Consider the following 19,638-nt stretch of genomic DNA (forward strand, 5'->3'; position numbering starts at 1 on the left):
TTCGTTGCATTAAATCCTTTAGCCAACATTCCTCCACGTGATATGACAGGTGACTGCGACGCTTAAGTTTGACGTCGTCAAATTGGGATCGATTCGTGAGATCGGCCAAGTTTAGTGACTGCCGATCGAGTCACGGAATGTGATTATCGGCCCGATACCGTTCTGCGGCCGGTCGATCGGAGCATCCCTAGTTTCCGGCGGGCGCATCGGAAACTAGTCTCTTGCCAGCGCGCCTCTTTAGGCCAGGGGAGTGAGGTTTACTCGCACAGCTCTAACTAGCTGGCCTCAGTTACCCATTCGGGTCACGGCACCAATATAACCCCAACGTTCTACTCGCCCCGCTCCAAGTGGGATGCGAACCGGCGCTTGGGGCACGGGAGGCGGACGCACTAACGAGTTCATGCAATTCTGCTACTGTAAACTGAATGCACCAAATCAGGCAGATAAGGGATGTGCAATTAAAGTCCAGGCAAGTCGGTTCACTCAGCAGCCATCTTGGCAATACGTAGGCAGTAGCTCATGCAATATTTACTTGAATGAAGAAAGTTAACCCTGGGGGAAATGTGGAATGAAAAATGTGGATTGTGGCCAAACAAATTACTAACATAAGAATTTCAGTTAGTACTGGATAATTCACTGTACCCTGACTGTTCTCTCTCAGGACCTCTTCCTGAAGGCTGGGAGCAAGCTATTACCTCAGAAGGAGAGATCTACTACATCAATCACAAAAACAAAACCACCTCTTGGCTGGACCCACGACTCGACCCGCGTTACGGTGAGCTTTAAATCCTAAAAGTTTATAATAATCAAAATAATAACTTGTACTTTTGATTGAACATTGGTCTCTTGTCATGCTGCTCTTGTCGCCATTTTATAAAAGAATAAGCATAGTGATGCATTGAAATTTTGGGCAACTGGAAAAATTCAGCTTAAATGGCAAAAAAAAAAGACAAAGTTTTGGAGGGTCAAAATGAAACGATTGACCTTAAGAGTTAGCACTTCCTCAGTGACATGTTGTGTAAACAACGTAGATAAAGCTACACAGATAAACACGTCCGCAGTGTGGGATGCACGTGACCAAAAATGAAACCAGAATAGCAAAATGTTAAATTTGTCTAGCTTGTTGCAGAAGAATAACTTCCAGTTTTGTCACCTGTAAACAAAACACCCTGAGCAGCATGCCGAGTTCATTTACCCAATTACCCAAAGTTAATTATTGAAACGTTATTTTTAGTTTCGGTTCAATGACAACTTTAATTTCGGTTTCGTTTCTTCTGTAAAAAGAAAATCATCTCGGTGCATCACTATCACACCTGAGGCCGATCATTGCAGCGGTTTTATCATTGCACAAGGGGTGTTAGGCGCTCAAAGTCCGGAGAGCACAGTTCCACCGTGGTAAAATCACCGTAACTGTTGCTTATTGCTTTATTATTATGCTGATTACAGACCGAGCGTAAATGACTACTCTCTGACAATGTGTGTGTATGAAAGTGAGTGAGAGTGTGTGAGTATTCCTGCTTCCCGTGACTCATACTGAGGTTAGCCAAAACTGCTCCACACTCAGGAGTCTGCTATGTGATCCCTTTACTCGCACACAAACACACACACACACACACACACACACACACACACACACACACACACACACACACACACACACACACACACAAACTAGTTCAAACTGCATCTGATTATGCCTTTCCCCAAACCCCCCGTTCAGATATGCATCCGTAATCCATACGCAGAGACATATCTGAGCAGTGGAATAGTCCCATTAATCTAATCATCTGTTTTTGCTGTCAAGATAAATGGTTCACCGAAAGGTTGTCAGACTAAGATGTTTGTCCTTTTCTACCCCTTTCAGTCCCTCTCTTTAATCTCTTTCTATGAGCACGTAGGGCTCACAAAGAGATGAAGGCTTCTACTTATGTCACTTTGAGTTACTCACGCTTGAGGTGCTTTCGCTTCATCCCAAAGGAGTTTTCTCTTAGGATCTCACCATCTCCTTCATGTATGAACGTGCATGATTTTGCCTCATTTTCGACTGAAATGTTCTGCTACAAAATGGGTTTTTGTGTGCAAACGTACACCAAACATGCAAGCGGTCGTGGGTAAAGGGGTAGAAAGTCTGTGTAGGGCTGTGTCAGGGGAGAGAGAGAGAGAGAGAGAGAGAGAGAGAGGGAGAGAGAAACAAGAGAGAGACAAAAAGGAGGGGGGTCGGCTCTGGTGGGTGAAGCCCTTTGAAGATTTATAAGTGTTCAGCGGACAAGCCTGGTGGGCCCCTGAATTACAGACGTAATGTGAGGGGGAGAACGGAGAGAGGGGTAGACGCGGTTAACTCATTCCTTACCTCGAGTTTAGAAAGGGCGTTCCCGTGCGGTTTTATGTAACTGCTTGCGTCTGCATATTTTTATAACCTTTGTGTTTGTGTTCTCACCCCTCGTCTCCTCTCGTCGAGGTTACCGAACTGCAGACGTTATCAAAAATGTGACTTTTGAATCGGAAGAACTTCTTGCACCGGTTGAACCTCAAATGATGATCAAACCTGTCCCGTCTGGGTCTCCGCTCACCATTTGGAGACTTTTGGGTAATTCGAGCAGGGAGTAGAGTAGGATTGTACTCCTTTAACTGAGAACTAAAGTCTGGCCATTCTCTCTTTCTGTCTAACCCCCCTTCCCACCCCGCGTGAGGCCCAGCGCAGGCAGAACTGTTCTCAGCTGCACATCTAGATGGACTTGAGACGGTGCCAGGCCTCTCGATGCTGCAGCTCTGCTCCTAATCTGTTCCAGACCTTTTCAGTCAAAGAGACCCAATGTTAGAGACAGAGAGGGAGAGAGAGAGAGAGAGAGAAGGGGGCAGGCGGAGGCAGGCCCTGAGAGAGGGAAAGGAAGAGGGAAAAGAAAGGGAGGAATAAGAGACCACTGGATAAACTTGTGCCTCCTTCCTAAGAGGCGTGAATGGGCCTTGAGGTCTGCGAGACTTTATGATGTATTTCACGCTTCAGCTGGCCCGTAGACTCAAAAACACCACCATTTTTTCCGTGGCGTTGCAGAACAAAGACCATCCGGAGCCTTCGGTTATCGGTCATGTGTTGCGGGCCGCTTGGATTATCATAGTACTTCAGTGCAGGAGTTGGCACCTTGCTGGCAAGTGCAGAGTGATGTCACACTCTTGTGAAGCACTCATCTTTTCCAGAGCTCGGAGCTGACACACACACTCCCGCGCGGTTGCGTAAACACTTCACGACTCCCAGGGGGCTCGCCTTATTGGGAAACGGGATGACGAATGTGCCCATCGGTGGTTGACGTTCAAAATTGAAAGTCTCGGAGTGCGTTCGCAGAGTTATTTATTTTTCTGAAGTAAACGCCAGTGGTGGTTCTCCTCACAAATCTTACTCGTCGTTGCTGGGATGTTCTGCGTGCGGTGTTAGGGCTTGACTAGGTGGGTGACAGCATGTTTTGGGTTGTTGCTTATCCCAAGTAAATATAGTCCACTTCCAAGTGTCTATTGCCCCCATCACACCTGGATAGTTTCTGGATTTGTTTATACCCTAATTACTAGATGACAACTTTGGACGTTCTACTCGGAGCCGGTCTCAGTCTCAGACTCAGAATTATGTGTTTCTATGATACCACTATAAACAGCAAAATAAATGTTTCATTTGATTAATCAACCCAAAATATAACAAGTAACAGTCTTTGCAGCATAAAAAAGCTTTGCAAATGCCTTATTAATAAATGTATATGTAGTTTATTGAGCACGTCATTTGATAGTTATTCAAATCTTTGTTAGATACAGTAAACTCTTGTTTATTTTAAAAAATGTATATATATATTATTCAAGGGTTAGTTGATCCTAATTGACCAATAATTTACTCGCCCTCAAGCCATCCAAGGTGTATATGAGTTTCTTCTTTCAGCCAAACACAATCTGAATTAAATCCACAAATATCTTGGCTCTTCCAAGCTCTATAATGGGAGTGAATAGCAACTGAGATCCATCCATCCATCCATCCATCCATCCATCCATCCATCCATCCATCCATCCATCCATCCATCCATCCATCCATCCATCACAAATTACAATACAATACAATACAATACAATACAATACAATACAATACAATACAATACAATACAATACACTTTAGCTGTGAGTAGATACCTTTTACAGTTCAAACAATTAGGGCTGGAAAACAAACTCGAGCTCCTTCCACATTTCTCTTAAATTCTCATTTTAGACTTTGAATTTGTGGCTGGTGTTTCGTTTTGCTCTATACAAAACAATATTATATGCAAATTGTTCTGCGTTCGCCAATAGAGGTCATTATTCCGCTTGAACATGACTTGCTTATTGGGAGCCAGTGATTCTGGTTTATAAAGTTATAAAAATGGATTCTATTTCTTACACAAACGCATCGCTTTGCTTGAGAATGCCTATATTAACCCCGTAAAGCTGAATGGATTACTTTTATGTTGGATGGATGGACTGACTGACTGACAGACAGACTTTTTTGGGCTTTAAAAAAGGGAAAAATTATGGGATGATCAAGTTGTACTTTATGGAATTATGAAATTATTACAAAATATCTGCTTGACTACATTTTAGTGCTGAAGTCGTTGCTTGAATAAATGACCATAAATGTGTGGTTAAATCGTGTGAGCGTAATGCAACAACAGTGTCTGTAAAAAAGTAGAAGCCAAAAACCTGTAATTTGGCACCGACTCGGTCTGACTAAATTATTTGCATAACTGCATTACACATTACTTGCATAGCTTGGCGCGAATAACGGAAGCACATTTGCATTTCTCACTGCAGTAATCAGTAATAATAACTGTGAAAGCCTTGATGTATAAATATACCACCTGCTGTTTCCACTTGTAAGCGATACGGCTGCCATCTTGCTTTCAACTGGTTTCCTACTACACACTAGTCACAGCTGAGTTTCCTCACGCTGGCTTCCGGCAGCTCACAGCTTGCTTTTGTGTGGCCCGCTGAGGTTTGTGTATGATGGGATATAGAGAGGCTTTTCTTCTGGACACAGACCGACTCCTTCCTCTTTCTCCTCAGCCTACGCGCTTATCTCTTAACTCGAAGCGCAACTTGAGCGTGGCTTTTATACGGCAAACCAAAAAAGCAAATATTTACAAAGGCTTGAAACGTCCCGCCGCTCCTTTCCCGACGTTTCCCGACACTCCTCCGGTCTCACCTGGAACGGGACGGGCTCGGCTCTGCTTTACGAGACGGCCCTGATAAAGACAGTTATTGCCGGATGATTGTGTTTCAGAGCCAGCGTGGAAAAGATGGGCAAACTACGTCAATCTGAGGTCTTATCTCCTTTTATTTGTGTGTTCTCTGGCACGTTTCCTCCTCCTGTCTGTTCAGAGGACACGTCGGTGGCACGAACCTGCAGTTCTGCCGCGCTTACGCAACACTCGAGTCGTTCGGCCGCGCGGAAAAGACTTGTTTGTGTGTTCTTGTCATCTTTGTGCTGCGGTATGGAGTTTCCCAAGTGAGATACCCACATATACGAGTACAGACAAGTCAGGGAAATCCAGAGCTGAGAATCAAGAGTTTTTGTGTGTTCCCAATCACAGATGCAACAAATCTGGCAGCCCCGTATTAACCGGTCACTCGTGCCCTAAGATCAGCCATTACTTCTCCACCAGAGCCGTCATTCGGCTTCAACAGACCCCTATCTATGCGAGATAAGAGTCTTAAAAGAGAAACAAACACACACACACACACACAGACACACACACACACACACACACACTCCCCCACTAGCACTCATACACATTCCCACACACTCTTCCAGGCCTCGGGCGGCGTGGGGGATGGTGGTTGTGTGTGAGGCGTGGTGAGTCTCTGATCTGATTCCCATGGTGAGAGGAGAGCGGAGACTCATTCAGGCCCGGGGTAGTGTAAACACACTCTGATTGAATGGTGATGAGGATAAGCGGGGAAGACGGGGCTCCCTCGCGCATAACAACGCCAGCACGGTCGCGGCTTTGTTGTCACCGGTGGCCCCAGTGCATAAGTAAACAGCCATTTCCATCGGTCCAATTACTGTAACACCCCACCTCCTACGGTCCAAAACATTTGCGTCTGCGTGTGTTTGCGTCTGTGGCGATAAGCATTGCCCCACATACTGCCCTTTATCGCTTACATCATTTTCTTCTTAATTTACAATGTGTATGAATTGCCAAATGAAATTATTATATGAAATCTCTGAATATTTATTTATAAATCTGAATATATCTGATTTATATAATGAACATATAAAATTACAATGACCACATAATTTCAGATTTTTAGTTATGTTTCTAAATTTATGGATACAATTCTGAATATACTGTATAGATCTAAATCGTACAGTTATAAGTGTAAATATGGAAAATGAAAATGTAAGTTGTAAATATAGATTTTATTCTGAATATATAGTCCGTTAGTCTGATAAAATGATAAATGACTCACTAAATTAACTCTGCATATTTGGATTAATAAATAACTATTTAGATTTACATTTATAAATTGAGAATTATAACTACATTTAGATTTCATGAGCTTATACATCACTAACAAGTGGCAGAAGGAATGGGACGAATATATAAATAGTAAACTATGAAATAAACCCCAGCGTAAGTTACTTATGACTTACACTTGGGTTTCTATTGACAGGCGAAGTTCCTTTGACTGTAAACCTATTATATTATCACCGTTTTTATGACACTGCTAGAAAACACTTCTATTCAGAAATACGTTTACATGGATTATTCCAGAATGCATCACCCAAATGTGTTTTATCTTATGCCAAGTTTTATATAAGAAGTGAAATTGTGATATTAACCTTGAGTTTCCCAGATAAATAGCCCTGATGCTAACGTGGCGTTACATTCAGATTTCATGTAATTGTTTCCTGTTTGGCCCTTCATAAGTGTGTGTGTGTGTGTGTGTGTGTGTGTGTGTGTGTGTGTGTGTGTGTATACACATGCATGATCAAAGTCCTGGTTGACAAATGAGTCAATAATATGGCATTTCAGTAGTGCTCATATACATAATGTAATTGCACTATATATTACACAATATAATAACACTATAATGCCAATTTTATTTAGTGGAAAATGAAGTCATCATTTACCCATCATGGTGTAGTTGTAATGATGTATGCCCTTTCTTTTCTACAAAAGGAGAAATCAAATAAATATGAAATTTATTGTATATAATTAATTGTATTTCCGTATAATAAATAGTATCAAGCTTTTAAAAAGAGACACAAATGTATCACAAAACCATCTTATGCGACACGTCATTTATTCCAAGTGTTCTGTGGGTATACGATTCGGTTTGGTGAAAAACAAACTGAAATGTGATGTACTATATAACTGAAATCTTGACCTTGCCTGTTGGTCTTCTTAGAGTCATGCATCTTTTAGCTCCACAGTTCAACCTGACTCACACAGAAAAGGCACACAATTTGTGAAAAAAAGAGATTAATCACCATAAAAAAGTGTCCGTTTGTATACTTTCTTCATTGAGTTGAATCTCCGGACCGAAACTCCGGTTGTCAGTGACGCGAGGACTCGCTTTGTTTGTTTTTGCGAGAACCAGAACACAACAAATATATTCACCTCAGAGATAAAAGTACATTTGTTGTATTTAATGTTGCATTTTTATAAGTCTTGTGTGCTTTTTCTGGTCGAGTCCAACGGTCCGAGTGAACTGCGGTACTAATAGAGTCTCACAAACACGTAGCCCTGCACAGATTTCAGTAAACCCTATCATATACCGCCACAACACGTAGAATATGCGATACGTGTCGTATGGGATCAATGTGTGATGCATTAGCTTTTATTTTATTTATTTTTAACTTGATGCTCGTCACTATTCTATGACGGGCCATTTCCGGCACTAAATACAAAAATAAAAAGAGTAATTGTGACTTTTTTTCTCACAATAGCCAGTTATAAAATAACAATATTTGAGGATATAAACTCAAATAATGAGATATAAACTCGCAATTGAGAATTGAGATAAATAGTCGCAATTACTCTTTTTAGTTTTTTTTTTATTTAGTGGCGGAAACGGGCATCCATACTATTCACTAGGCCGAGCAGCATGTAAAAATGTTGTTGTTTTTTAAATCGCCTTTTGTGATCCAAAAAAAGAAAGCGGGGCATTACAACGACACCAGGGCGAGTAAACTCATTTTTCTTTTTAGAGCGAGCAGTCCCTTTAATGTTTACCTTTTATTGTCAAAGCGATCAAAGCATCTTACAATTGTTTCTTTTCCGTCCTCAGCTATGAACCAGCAGCGGATTTCCCAGAGTGCTCCAGTGAAGCAAGGCTCCCAGTTGCCCTCCAGCCCGCAGAGCGGAGTATTGGGTGGAAACAACCAGATCAGGCTGCAGCAGATCCAGATGGACAAAGAGAGAGCGAGGATCAAACAAGAGCTCCTTCGCCAGAGACCCCAGGTCAGACGCACACCTGTCAGAACATTCTGTCCTCGCGCGCCAGGGCGAATCAGGCCCCAGCCGCACCGTGTATTTTGGTTTGTGGCATACCGTGACGTTTAACGTCACGCCGGTTGTTTTGGCAGACCTCGACCGTTGGCGCTCGCTCCAGTCCACTTTGCAAGTTTTTCACGCAACATTGTGTTTCTTTACATCTAGCGAAGCGTCTGCGAATCTGAAGCGGCAGTATAGATGGCATGGATGTTTTTAAGCGAGTAAAGGAGAGGCTCGAGGAGGAGGTTTTGCTCAGCTGCCCCTACTTTGGAATGTAAACACGGTGTTGACTCAGTTCTGCAGACCCCCCTGCTGGAAAACTAAATAAACACAGATCTTCAGGGATGATCTTACAGGCTAGAAGCAACTCTCGTTAAAGACTAATAAAGATAGGCCTTCAAATGCACTTAAAGGCATTGATGTTATTGCTGGAAATCCTGTAATCACTTGTAAATTGTAACATTTCCTAGAAAAAAGTATATTCAAGAAGATCAAATATAGGGTGCAATTTTACTTTCATAGTGGTCTTACTGAAATAATAGAATTTGGTTAAACCTTAATGGTATCATCACTTTACAATAAGGTTTCATTTCTTAATATTATTAATGCATTTACCTGCATTAATATTTATAATATACCTGCATTATATCTATAATTAATATTATTAATGTACATGAACTAACATGAACTGACAATGAGCAATACATTTGTTCCAATACTTATTCGTCTTTGTTAATGTTAGGTAATAAATATATTTTTATATTAACCCCCTTATGGATAACTTTTATGATGGATGGATGGATGGGCTTTTTTGGGCTTCAAATCTTGTTACCACTTGTTCTTGTTAGTTCACAGTGCATTAATTAATGTTAAGAAATACAACTTTAAAAATGATGTAGAATTATTGTTGATTTTTAATTCATGTCAACTAAAGTGGTCAACTAATGTTATCTAATGAAACCTTATTGCATGATTTCAAAACAAATATCCTGAAGTTCATTTTAGATTTAGAGGATGCATTGTTATTAGTTTCAAATGTCATAATCCACCTGCATTTAGCAGTTAATGCATTAATCTGGCAACTATAACTCTGTCAGTGAAAAAAGAAAGAGAGATTTCTTTCAAATAATGTGATGAATGAATCATTCTCAGTAAAATGAGTAAAGTCATAGGGTCAGTGTGTGTGTGTGTGTGTGTGTGTCACGACTGTGGAGTTATCCTTTAATCATCAAAAGTTGTGAAAGTATTTAATTTCAATTAGTCATAGGAAGTGTGCAATAAAATAACAAAGATCTGACCCTTCCGCCGTAGCCTAAACGATACGCAATAAAAGCGCCCGTTTGAGCCGACGGGGCTGTAAAAAACCAGAGGATGTTGACAGACGATCTTGTGCAATCCATTGACAAACGATAACCAGATTTGTAACTCATGACTTGTTGGATGGGAAAGGCTTTTATTTAACACGAGAGGGTGATACAGGAAACCGAGTGAAACTCGTAAGTTAAGTTTGTTGTTTTTGTTTTTTTCCTTTCCCATACCTCGCGCTCTGTGTTGTGTACGTGGTTTGAAAGCAAAACCAGTATAGTTTGTTCTGTCCTTTTCTTCAGTTGAAAAAGCCATCCGCTCTCATCTCTGTACTTTTGGAGTAGTTCCAAAGAAAATTGTTAATTTCGTCTTCCGTTCCTGCAGACCCAGTCTGCTCACTTTGCTTTGATTTGATTTTTGCACTTTGACACGTATTCCTTTTTTCTTTTTTTTTTGTGCACGCAAACAGGAGCTCGCCCTGAGAAACCAGCTTCCGACCAGCATGGAGCAGGACGGCGGCACTCAAAACCCCGTGTCCTCGCCCGGCATGGGCCAAGACGCCCGTAACATGACCACCAACAGCTCTGACCCCTTCTTGAACAGGTAAGGCACATCAAACCGATGCAGGAAAGCAAGAGAACCTCCCTTCGAGGTCGCACATGGTAGTACTTACCCGGTTAAAAGGCACACGAATGCAACGTTTGGCTGTATGGTGTGCTTTTTTTGTTGTCGTTGCTGGAATGACGCTCATTGGCGACCCCTGGCGGAGAAGCAGTCGAACGCACTCTGTTTTAAGAGGCATTTGCAGAGAATCACGCCCTCCGGTGGCACTCGAGCGCATTAGTCTCTCCTCCCGCACGAGAGCAGATAAGGGATGGAGCAAGGCGGCCCGTGAGAACATGTGGTCTCGGACAAGGCCATCCCCCCCGCCTCCCACCTCGGCCGCGCTCACAAAGAGCTCATTCATCCGGCAACTCTCATGCACCGAAGCCACATTTCATTCTCTTAATTAGAAGAAACTTGCTGTATTTTCCTTCACCGTAGCATGTCCTCTGCCCTCTTTATTTGCCGAACCGCCCGGCTGCTATTTATAGAGAGCTTTTCTCAGACCACCAGCAAAACAACACCTTTCACAACGGCGGTTCAAAGCAGGCCACGAGCGGTTGTTATTGGCAATTATGCTGGATAAATGTACAGAAGTTAAGAGACTACCAAAGCTTTGTAAATGAGGAATATTTATCCATAACGCACACAAAAGTCTTGAAACTTTGGAGATTAGTAGATTACAGAAATCAAAACGTCTCCATTCGCGACAATATAGTGAAATTTGTTTTTGTAAGAAGTGTTCTTGCTCACCAAAGCTTAAACTAATACTCTGACATATTAGAAACTTAGATAACTCTTTTCTGTTTTCATATATTGTGAAATATATTTTATTCCTGTGATCAAAGCTGAATTTTCAGCATCAGTACTCCAGTCTTCAGTGTCACATGATCCTTCAGAAATAATGGCGATACGAAGACGTGGTGCTCAAGAAACATTTGTAATTATTTTCTATGTTGAAAACTAAAGTTTTGCTGCTTAATATAGTATTTTGTGGAAACTGATGCATTTTTTTAGGATTCTTTGATGAATTGAACATTGAAAAGACCAGCATTTATTTCAAAGAATGTTACAAAAATCTTTTTGTAACATTATAAGTGTCTTTAATGCATCCTTGCTGAATAAAAGTATCGATTTCTTTCAAAAGAAATGGGTTACACTTTGTCACAGTGTCCCTGTTACATGCAGTTACTTTTATTATAATAACAACAACAACAACAACAGTCAATTATGCGTAGTTACATGCAACTAACCCTTAACCTCTCTTTTACAAAACAATATCAATTCTTAAACCCCAAGAATTGATTAGTCATCCTGTTTTTCAGTTAACGAACGAAATAAACATTGTAACGCGCTTCCCATTCATTGATATTAAAAAAAAGTGTCAGATTTGAAATTACTTCATATTTTGTATCTTACTTTGTACAAAACGTAATAACAAAAATACAATTTTTGCATTTTGGCGTGAGACCACACTGCCGCAGCTCAGCTCAAGAGAACCGGGAGCGCGGAACGCACACGAACGGATCTTCTCTACCGCCTTAATACCAGTAACAGCGCCAAATAAACATGGATGAGCATCTGAAAATGTGTTAAAATATGCAGAACAACTTACCAAAATCCTAATTGATGAATTTAGTTTTTAGATTGTAAACCCCCAATTTGCACATAATATATTGCGTAGCCTAAACATTCACCGCATTTGTTTATAGTCTTCAATATCAACATTGTTTTTAGGACATCCTTGGGCAGGATGTGAAATAAAAGTATTCAGCCAGCAGTCATATCAACCTGTAGCCCAAGACTGGTTTTACACTCAAGCTAAGCAGGGCTGAGGCTGGTCGGTACCTGGATGGGAGACCAACTGGGAAAACTAGGTTTCTGCTGGTAGAGGTGTTATTGAGGCCAGCAGGGGGCGCTCACTCTGTGGTCTGTGTGGGTCCTAACACCCCAGTATAGCGACGGGGACACTATACTGTCAAAGAGCACCGTCCTTTGGATGAGACGTTAAAATGAGGTCCTGACTGTCTGTGGTAATGAAAAATCCCTGGACGTCCTTCGATAAAGAGTACGGGTGTAACCTCGGCATCCTGGCCAAATTTGCCCATTGGCCTCTGTCCAGTTCAGTTCAGTTCAGTTTCAGTTTATTGTCCCCTAAGGCCGGAGACACACTGCAAGCGTGGCGTTTCTGCTGCGTGTCATCCGCGGGGCGGCTGCCTGGCATTTTCTCTGTCTTTGCACACCAGAAGTGTGTCTGACGCGGCGCTGCTGCTGCTGGGAAGCCCTATACTTCATGTTAAATATAAATATATTGCCTATTGATACAGCAAAGACAACGTCGGGAGTAGCCTATTGACCAAACATATATATGGTATTGACACATATGCTATTTCATATAATTGAAATAGGCTACAGAATATTTCGTTCTGTATTGACAGGTTTAATATTTCAAAATCGATAATTATGTTGTTTTTTATTATTCCAAGTAGGTCTATATCTGCATTTATGTTAACCTAAAGACTTACAAACATAAAAAATGCCATTTATTAATATGTATTCGTGTCAAAATGGCATATAAACATATTTTCCTATGCTATTTTGCCTAGAAACGCTTCCAACACGCTCGCGTGTCGCGTAAAAAATAGGCGTCTCTTCTATTTGAAGCATGCACGCGTTTTCCGCGCGGCTCGGACCGCGCGTGAGCCGCGCGGCTGACGCAGGCAGTATGCAAGCGCTAACCGGTTAACATGGGAGCCGAAACAAAAACGGACACGCCACGCAGCCGAGACGCTCACGACACGCTTGCAGTGTGTCCCCGGCCTAAGGGAAACTTGTCTTACAGCCAGGTAAACACACAGGTAGCACAACCGGTAAACACCACATACACATACAAATAACAATACAAACTATTTAGTTAATAACACTGTTACATACACTACTACTCGTCTAATTCAAGAACTATGCAAGTTTAACCATCATGGCCTCCTAATAATCCCCATATAATGATTGGCCTAATCACTCTGTCTCCTCTCCACCAATCAGCTGGTGTGTGTGTGTGTGGTGAGCGTTCTGGCGCAATATGGCAGCCGTCACCTCATCCAGGTGAATGCTGCACATTGGTGGTGGTTTGAGGAGATTCCTCCCTTTTATATATGTAAAGCGCTTTGTGCGTCTAGAAAAGCGCTATATAAATCATTCATCCAAAAAATAACGAGATATGATTTTCTGGCCATATCTCCCAGCCCTAGCATAGAATAGCTCAATCAGTGTTTCAACTGCAAAAAAAATGGTAAACAATGTCATGTAACGTCACATTTACCTCACATTTACCTTACGTCACAGAAAAACCATATCCAGTCTCCATAAACTTGTTAGTCTGCTAGAAAAATTAACTGTAGGGAGGAGCCTTTTGCTAATCCATAGTTTTCACGTGTCGTCACACGCTCATAGGAACGCCCACCTGGAGGGCAAAACAAGGCTCTCCTCTATTGGCCGCCAGTCATTGGCAGTAATGCAGTAAGACGGTGACGTTAAAATATCAAATTCAACATACATCTTATTGACATTGCACACTTTGTACAGGAAAGCAAATGAACACGGAATATTAGTGTGACACGAGGTTTCTCGCAAGGTGTTTTCACCATCGAAACCCATTATAAAGAAAACATTGCCTTTATATGCATCATCAAAAAGGTGTAAACTGAATTTGATCTTTTAATATCACTGTTACTGGTTTAAAAGTTGTTGTCCGTTCATCCTCGGTCTGCTTGATCAGCTAGATAACGGTTTTACTGCATAATTAATCTGTTTAAAATGTTTAAAATAAAACCCATATCAACAAATCCTACATTAGCGTTAAACTTTGCTTAACTGAATCCTTGTGGGTGCAACTCTATAGTGTTTTTCATGTAAAGCCTTTTAAAAACGTCCTGTTGTTTTTAGTAATTGAAATACTGCAACAGGTGCTGTATAGTGTCCAAAACGTGTATCTTGTACACATGTTTTTATTTTAAGATGGAAATTTGACAGGTTTGTGCTGCAGTTTAATGGAGATCCATGGCGGTTTTGCCCTCCAAGGCACCCGCGACAGTCACGTGACTGAAAACTATGTATTATATGCACCACATTACACGAGCTATTCATTGTCATTTTTAATGTTCTTCAATATTTAATCCATGTATGTGTATGTATGAATAAATCAGGCAAGTTTTTATGACAGCCACCATTTAAATGTTTCTATAAAAAAAAAGGTAATTGGAGTAGAAATGATTATGTAATTGTAAAGTTAATATTATAAGTTTATAACTATTTAAACCAAGTGTTTTTATACAAATCAGTTAATTTAGTATGCTAATGTAGTATAAAGTGATGAATCAATTTGTGGAATGTGTCAATACCCAGCCCTAGTACTTACTGTAGTGTTTGTTTTAGGGCTAGTTGCATGTAGCTATGCACAGTTGATAGTAATTATTATAGTAACTACATGTGTACAATGTGTAACAAGGATACTGTAAAATTAAGTGTTACCATAAGGTGCTACCCATAATTTAGTTATTACTACAGTAAGTACAAGTGTAACAAGGACACTGTAGAATGGAGCGTCACCCAATGTACACATGCACACGATTTCCATTCGTCCTTATAATGGGGGCGTCCCATCATTAACGGTGTTTTCCTCCGCAGCGGGACGTATCACTCCAGAGACGAGAGCACGGACAGCGGCCTGAGCATGAGCAGTTACAGCGTCCCCCGCACTCCGGACGACTTCCTCAACAGCGTGGACGAGATGGAGACAGGTACATGACGATCACGAGGACAATAATCAGAACGAAAGCAAAAACGCATGATACGGTCAGATTTTTAAGTCAAATGTCTCGCTCTCAGGCGACACCCTCGGCCCCGTCTCCATGGTCACGCAGCCGAGCCGGTTCCCCGATTACCTGGACGCCATCCCGGGCACGGACGTGGACCTGGGCACCCTGGAGGGCGAGAGCATGGCGGTGGAGGGCGAGGAGCTGATGCCCAGCCTGCAGGAAGCCCTGAGCTCCGATATCCTCAACGACATGGAGTCCGTGCTGGCGGCTACCAAGATCGACAAGGAGAACTTTCTGACCTGGCTATAGAGCGCCCGAGGCCAGCACTACCACGCCTTCTCTTCCGACGCGCCGAACCGCTGCCTGATCCAATCTGTGAAGGATGTGTAGATGCTTTGAGTTGAGAAAAGAAAAGACATTTCACCCTCCTGGACACGAAACAGTTTTCTCTTCCTAGCTTCCGTTCTCTACGTTCGGCCGAATAGGTTTTAAAAGCTGAGGTATTTTAACCTTTGGTCCTTTTGTGCTCGTCTTATTATTATTATTATTATTATTATTTTCTTACATGTTTTTTTTTCCACGTCTGCATCCTCAAGGCTGGCCCATGAACAGACAAGCATTTGCCCGATTCTCTTTTGCGATCGTGCGAACGAACTCCTCGCCGGGCCTACGGGCTCTGGCGTTCCTCGAGAGCGAGCGACAAGCCCCTAAAATCGACCCGCCCGACCGTTTTTCGCTCGTGCGGTAACGAGCCCGAGAAACCAAAAAGCTACGAGGAGGGCGTCCGTACGCGTTTTTCCGGACGGGATCGATAGGTTTGGACGCGTGGCTTTGGTTGAACGAATCCTGCTGCTCGGCTGTGCCAGCATATATCACACTAGAAACTGTGTAATCAAGTGCCTTCGGACAACAACAAAAACCTGTCGTTTTTACACTAGAGATCATAGATCAAATTTGAAAAGGTTTTCTTTCACTTACTCGCTTCATTAATCAAAGTATGTCTTTCAAAGGTTTTATAAAAAAATATTATGTGGGGATTACTTAGGGTTGATTTTTGTTTCGTTTTGTTTGTTCTTCCTATCTATCTCTAAAGAACCGTAGCCTCTTTGTGTGCTCGTTTTTATTTAAGCCTGGTTTTGTTTCTTGACGGTTATGGCATTCATTTGTGATCAAAGAACAAATCGGATCCGTTTTTGCTCTTGGAACAACAAAACGATCGGCGGGTAACACCGACTAGATCGTGGGGGGAGAGCTTTCGGTTTTGTCGGCGATATCTATTTTCATCTTACGATTTTATTATCCGAGTCGATTTCTTCCTGCTCACTCGCTCGTTTTAGTGACATATATTGTCTGACCCAAAAGCAAGGGAGAAAAAAGGCCAATCGAGGCCATTTTGATCAATGGGCAGACGTCTCCTGGTAGAGTCCGCGCTGGTTAAGTCGATGCGGTTTTGGTGCCGAGATGGGAAACGGAAGGTCGTGATACGTTCAGACGGCTAGATGAGCACGTCTCGAGGGTTAGCGCCGTAGATTAGCCGGGATTCGACTCGGATGCAAACGGCAGAGCGGGCTTTAACGGAAGCGATCAGTTATCGTTTCTGTCAGGATTTCTTGGACGAGGCTTCCAAAGACTTTTTTAATTTTTCCTCCTAATAATGATGATGATGATTTTCTCTTAATGGATGACAAAAAAATTATCTATTATGCTTTGATGTACATGTAAAACATAAGCTAAAAGGTCTAATTGATAAGTGAGGAGATTTGTAACGAAGCAAGATTTGACCTTTGGTCGCGACGTCAGCGCTGAAGGTTTACGCCGTTATTATTATTTGACTATAGAAGAACGCTACAGGAACTTGCCCATTACAATATTTCCTCTTGTTTACAATATGGTTATTTTTACACTACGTAACTAGAGCTCAATAACTGGCCCGTACGGTAAAATGCATTTTGTACAGTTTTTATTTTAAGGTGACATTTTATGAGTATTCCGTGTCTGTTTGGGTTAAGGTCTATAACTCGATTGGCTCAGTAAGCAAAAAATGTACGGTGAAATTTTACGATCAAATAAATACAGCAAACTATGCCATAGTGATGAAAGTTGAAAGTGGCGAGTGAGAGAGAATAAAGAAAAGTTAAGAGAAATATCTATTTTTGCAAACATAGTATTGACGGCAGACTCGAGTGGGGTAAAACAGTGTTTTGGTGAGAGCAATGCAACAAAACGTTTTATGATTTGTGGGTATCGCACGTTTATAGAACATTGACTAAAATGTGTATGTCACTTAAACATGATTTTATGCTTGCTTAGTGTGCAACTGTTCAGAATATATAGTAAGCGTTTACTTGTTTTTTTTTGTAGCGGTAGTACTAATCACACAAGTTAATGGATTGGTATTTAGATTTCTTGAAATGCACCCAGAATGAATTTATATCCATTTATTATGATCTAATGGTTTTGTTTATTTTTGTTTAGTTTTTTTTAAATCAATGTATGTGCATGTACCTTAGAACCTTAAGTTCTGTTACAGTATATCTCTTTACATATTACTTTAAAATTGGCCTGGAATAAAGTATATACTTTGGTAGATACTGTCTTGAATGGGATACTTTCATGCATTGTGAGCGTATAATATCGCTAGACGTTTATCGTAGAAACATGCGACATTAGACTGAACCACTTTATTGGATCAGTGTCTGTACCGCACATGAAAATGATAGTCACGTTTCAAAAATGCTAAAGGAGCACCATCAACTTTAATACAAGAATACGGTAAAGCAAGTAATTTGACTCTTGTGGGTGTTTAAAAAGACTTACGGGTTCACACACTTTTACACAGCGCTACCGGGGTTTCTGTGGGTCTTAAGTGTTATTCACCAAACAAACAAAGGCCTTAAATCAAGAGTAGAAAGTGTTCAAGTCGTGGTGTCAAAGGGGTCACAAAGTGGCTTTTTTAAATGGTTTTTATACTGTTGTCTGAGGTGAACTTTTGAGGTTTGTGTAATTGTTTTGTAGTACATAGAAAAACAAGTAATTTTTGATCGTAGTTTAGAGCCTAGCACTTGACATTATAGTTTTCTATTGGCGTGCTGCAGTGAAAAGTGGGATAAAAGTTTTGTATATCATAACGAGCTTTGGCTCCCATATGCGTGGGGAACGGTTTTGAAAAGTTCCCATGTGGAGAAATGACAAGTAACGATTTGGCCAAAGGGTTCGCAAAATGTCTTTATCAAAGACACACTATGATTTATCCCTCATCCACCCGCGATTTACTGGAATGTAATCTTTTTTTTGTTACTCGGTGGTCCGATCGGTGGACTTGACCGCATAACTAACACGCATGCGTGTGCACTCACAAGCCAAGTACTATGTGTATTGGCAAAGGGTCACCTGAGACAAATCAGCATGTTGAAAAGTCCTGTGGTTGCATTTTAGGTTTTTTGAATTGCAGCAGAATGAACTAAAAAAAGAGTACTCCAGCCTGTGACATTGTGGTAAGTTGTTTAGTTAGATGGATAGATAATCAGGAGATATGAAATGTAACAATGTAATACTATCAATCACATGTATGTATGTATGCATGTATGTACAGTCTTGTTCAAAATAATAGCAGTACAATGTGACTAACCAGAATAATCAAGGTTTTTAGTATATTTTTTATTGCTACGTGGCAAACAAGTTACCAGTAGGTTCAGTAGATTCTCAGAAAACAAATGAGACCCAGCATTCATGATATGCACGCTCTTAAGGCTGTGCAATTGGGCAATTAGTTGAAAGGGGTGTGTTCAAAAAAATAGCAGTGTGGCATTCAATCACTGAGGTCATCAATTTTGTGAAGAAACAGGTGTGAATCAGGTGGCCCCTATTTAAGGATGAAGCCAACACTTGTTGAACATGCATTTGAAAGCTGAGGAAAATGGGTCGTTCAAGACATTGTTCAGAAGAACAGCGTACTTTGATTAAAAAGTTGATTAGAGAGGGGAAAACCTATAAAGAGGTGCAAAAAATGATAGGCTGTTCAGCTAAAATGATCTCCAATGCCTTAAAATGGAGAGCAAAACCAGAGAGACGTGGAAGAAAACGGAAGACAACCATCAAAATGGATAGAAGAATAACCAGAATGGCAAAGGCTCAGCCAATGATCACCTCCAGGATGATCAAAGACAGTCTGGAGTTACCTGTAAGTACTGTGACAGTTAGAAGACGTCTGTGTGAAGCTAATCTATTTTCAAGAATCCCCCGCAAAGTCCCTCTGTTAAAAAAAAGGCATGTGCAGAAGAGGTTACAATTTGCCAAAGAACACATCAACTGGCCTAAAGAGAAATGGAGGAACATTTTGTGGACTGATGAGAGTAAAATTGTTCTTTTTGGGTCCAAGGGCCACAGGCAGTTTGTGAGACGACCCCCAA

At 41.3% G+C, this 19,638-nt stretch overlaps 1 protein-coding gene across 2 annotated transcripts in view; it reads left to right on the forward strand.

Annotated features, from left to right (window-relative positions):
- yap1 (Yes1 associated transcriptional regulator) overlaps nt 1-17,816 on the forward strand; it is a 46,225-nt gene extending 28,409 nt beyond the window's left edge. The window contains exons 4-8 of one of the 2 annotated variants that reach the window (XM_067419026.1): nt 662-775; nt 8,302-8,474; nt 10,282-10,415; nt 15,099-15,211; nt 15,300-17,816. In XM_067419026.1, the coding sequence (XP_067275127.1) occupies nt 662-775; nt 8,302-8,474; nt 10,282-10,415; nt 15,099-15,211; nt 15,300-15,538 (773 nt within the window). In that variant the 3' untranslated portion in view covers nt 15,539-17,816. The remainder of the gene's footprint in view (nt 1-661; nt 776-8,301; nt 8,475-10,281; nt 10,416-15,098; nt 15,212-15,299) is intronic. The other variant, XM_067419027.1, reaches the window with a different exon arrangement.
- Nucleotides 17,817-19,638: the final 1,822 nt, after the last annotated feature.

Source organism: Pseudorasbora parva, chromosome 16 (assembly GCF_024679245.1).
Source record: "Pseudorasbora parva isolate DD20220531a chromosome 16, ASM2467924v1, whole genome shotgun sequence".
Lineage (NCBI taxonomy): Eukaryota > Metazoa > Chordata > Actinopteri > Cypriniformes > Gobionidae > Pseudorasbora > Pseudorasbora parva.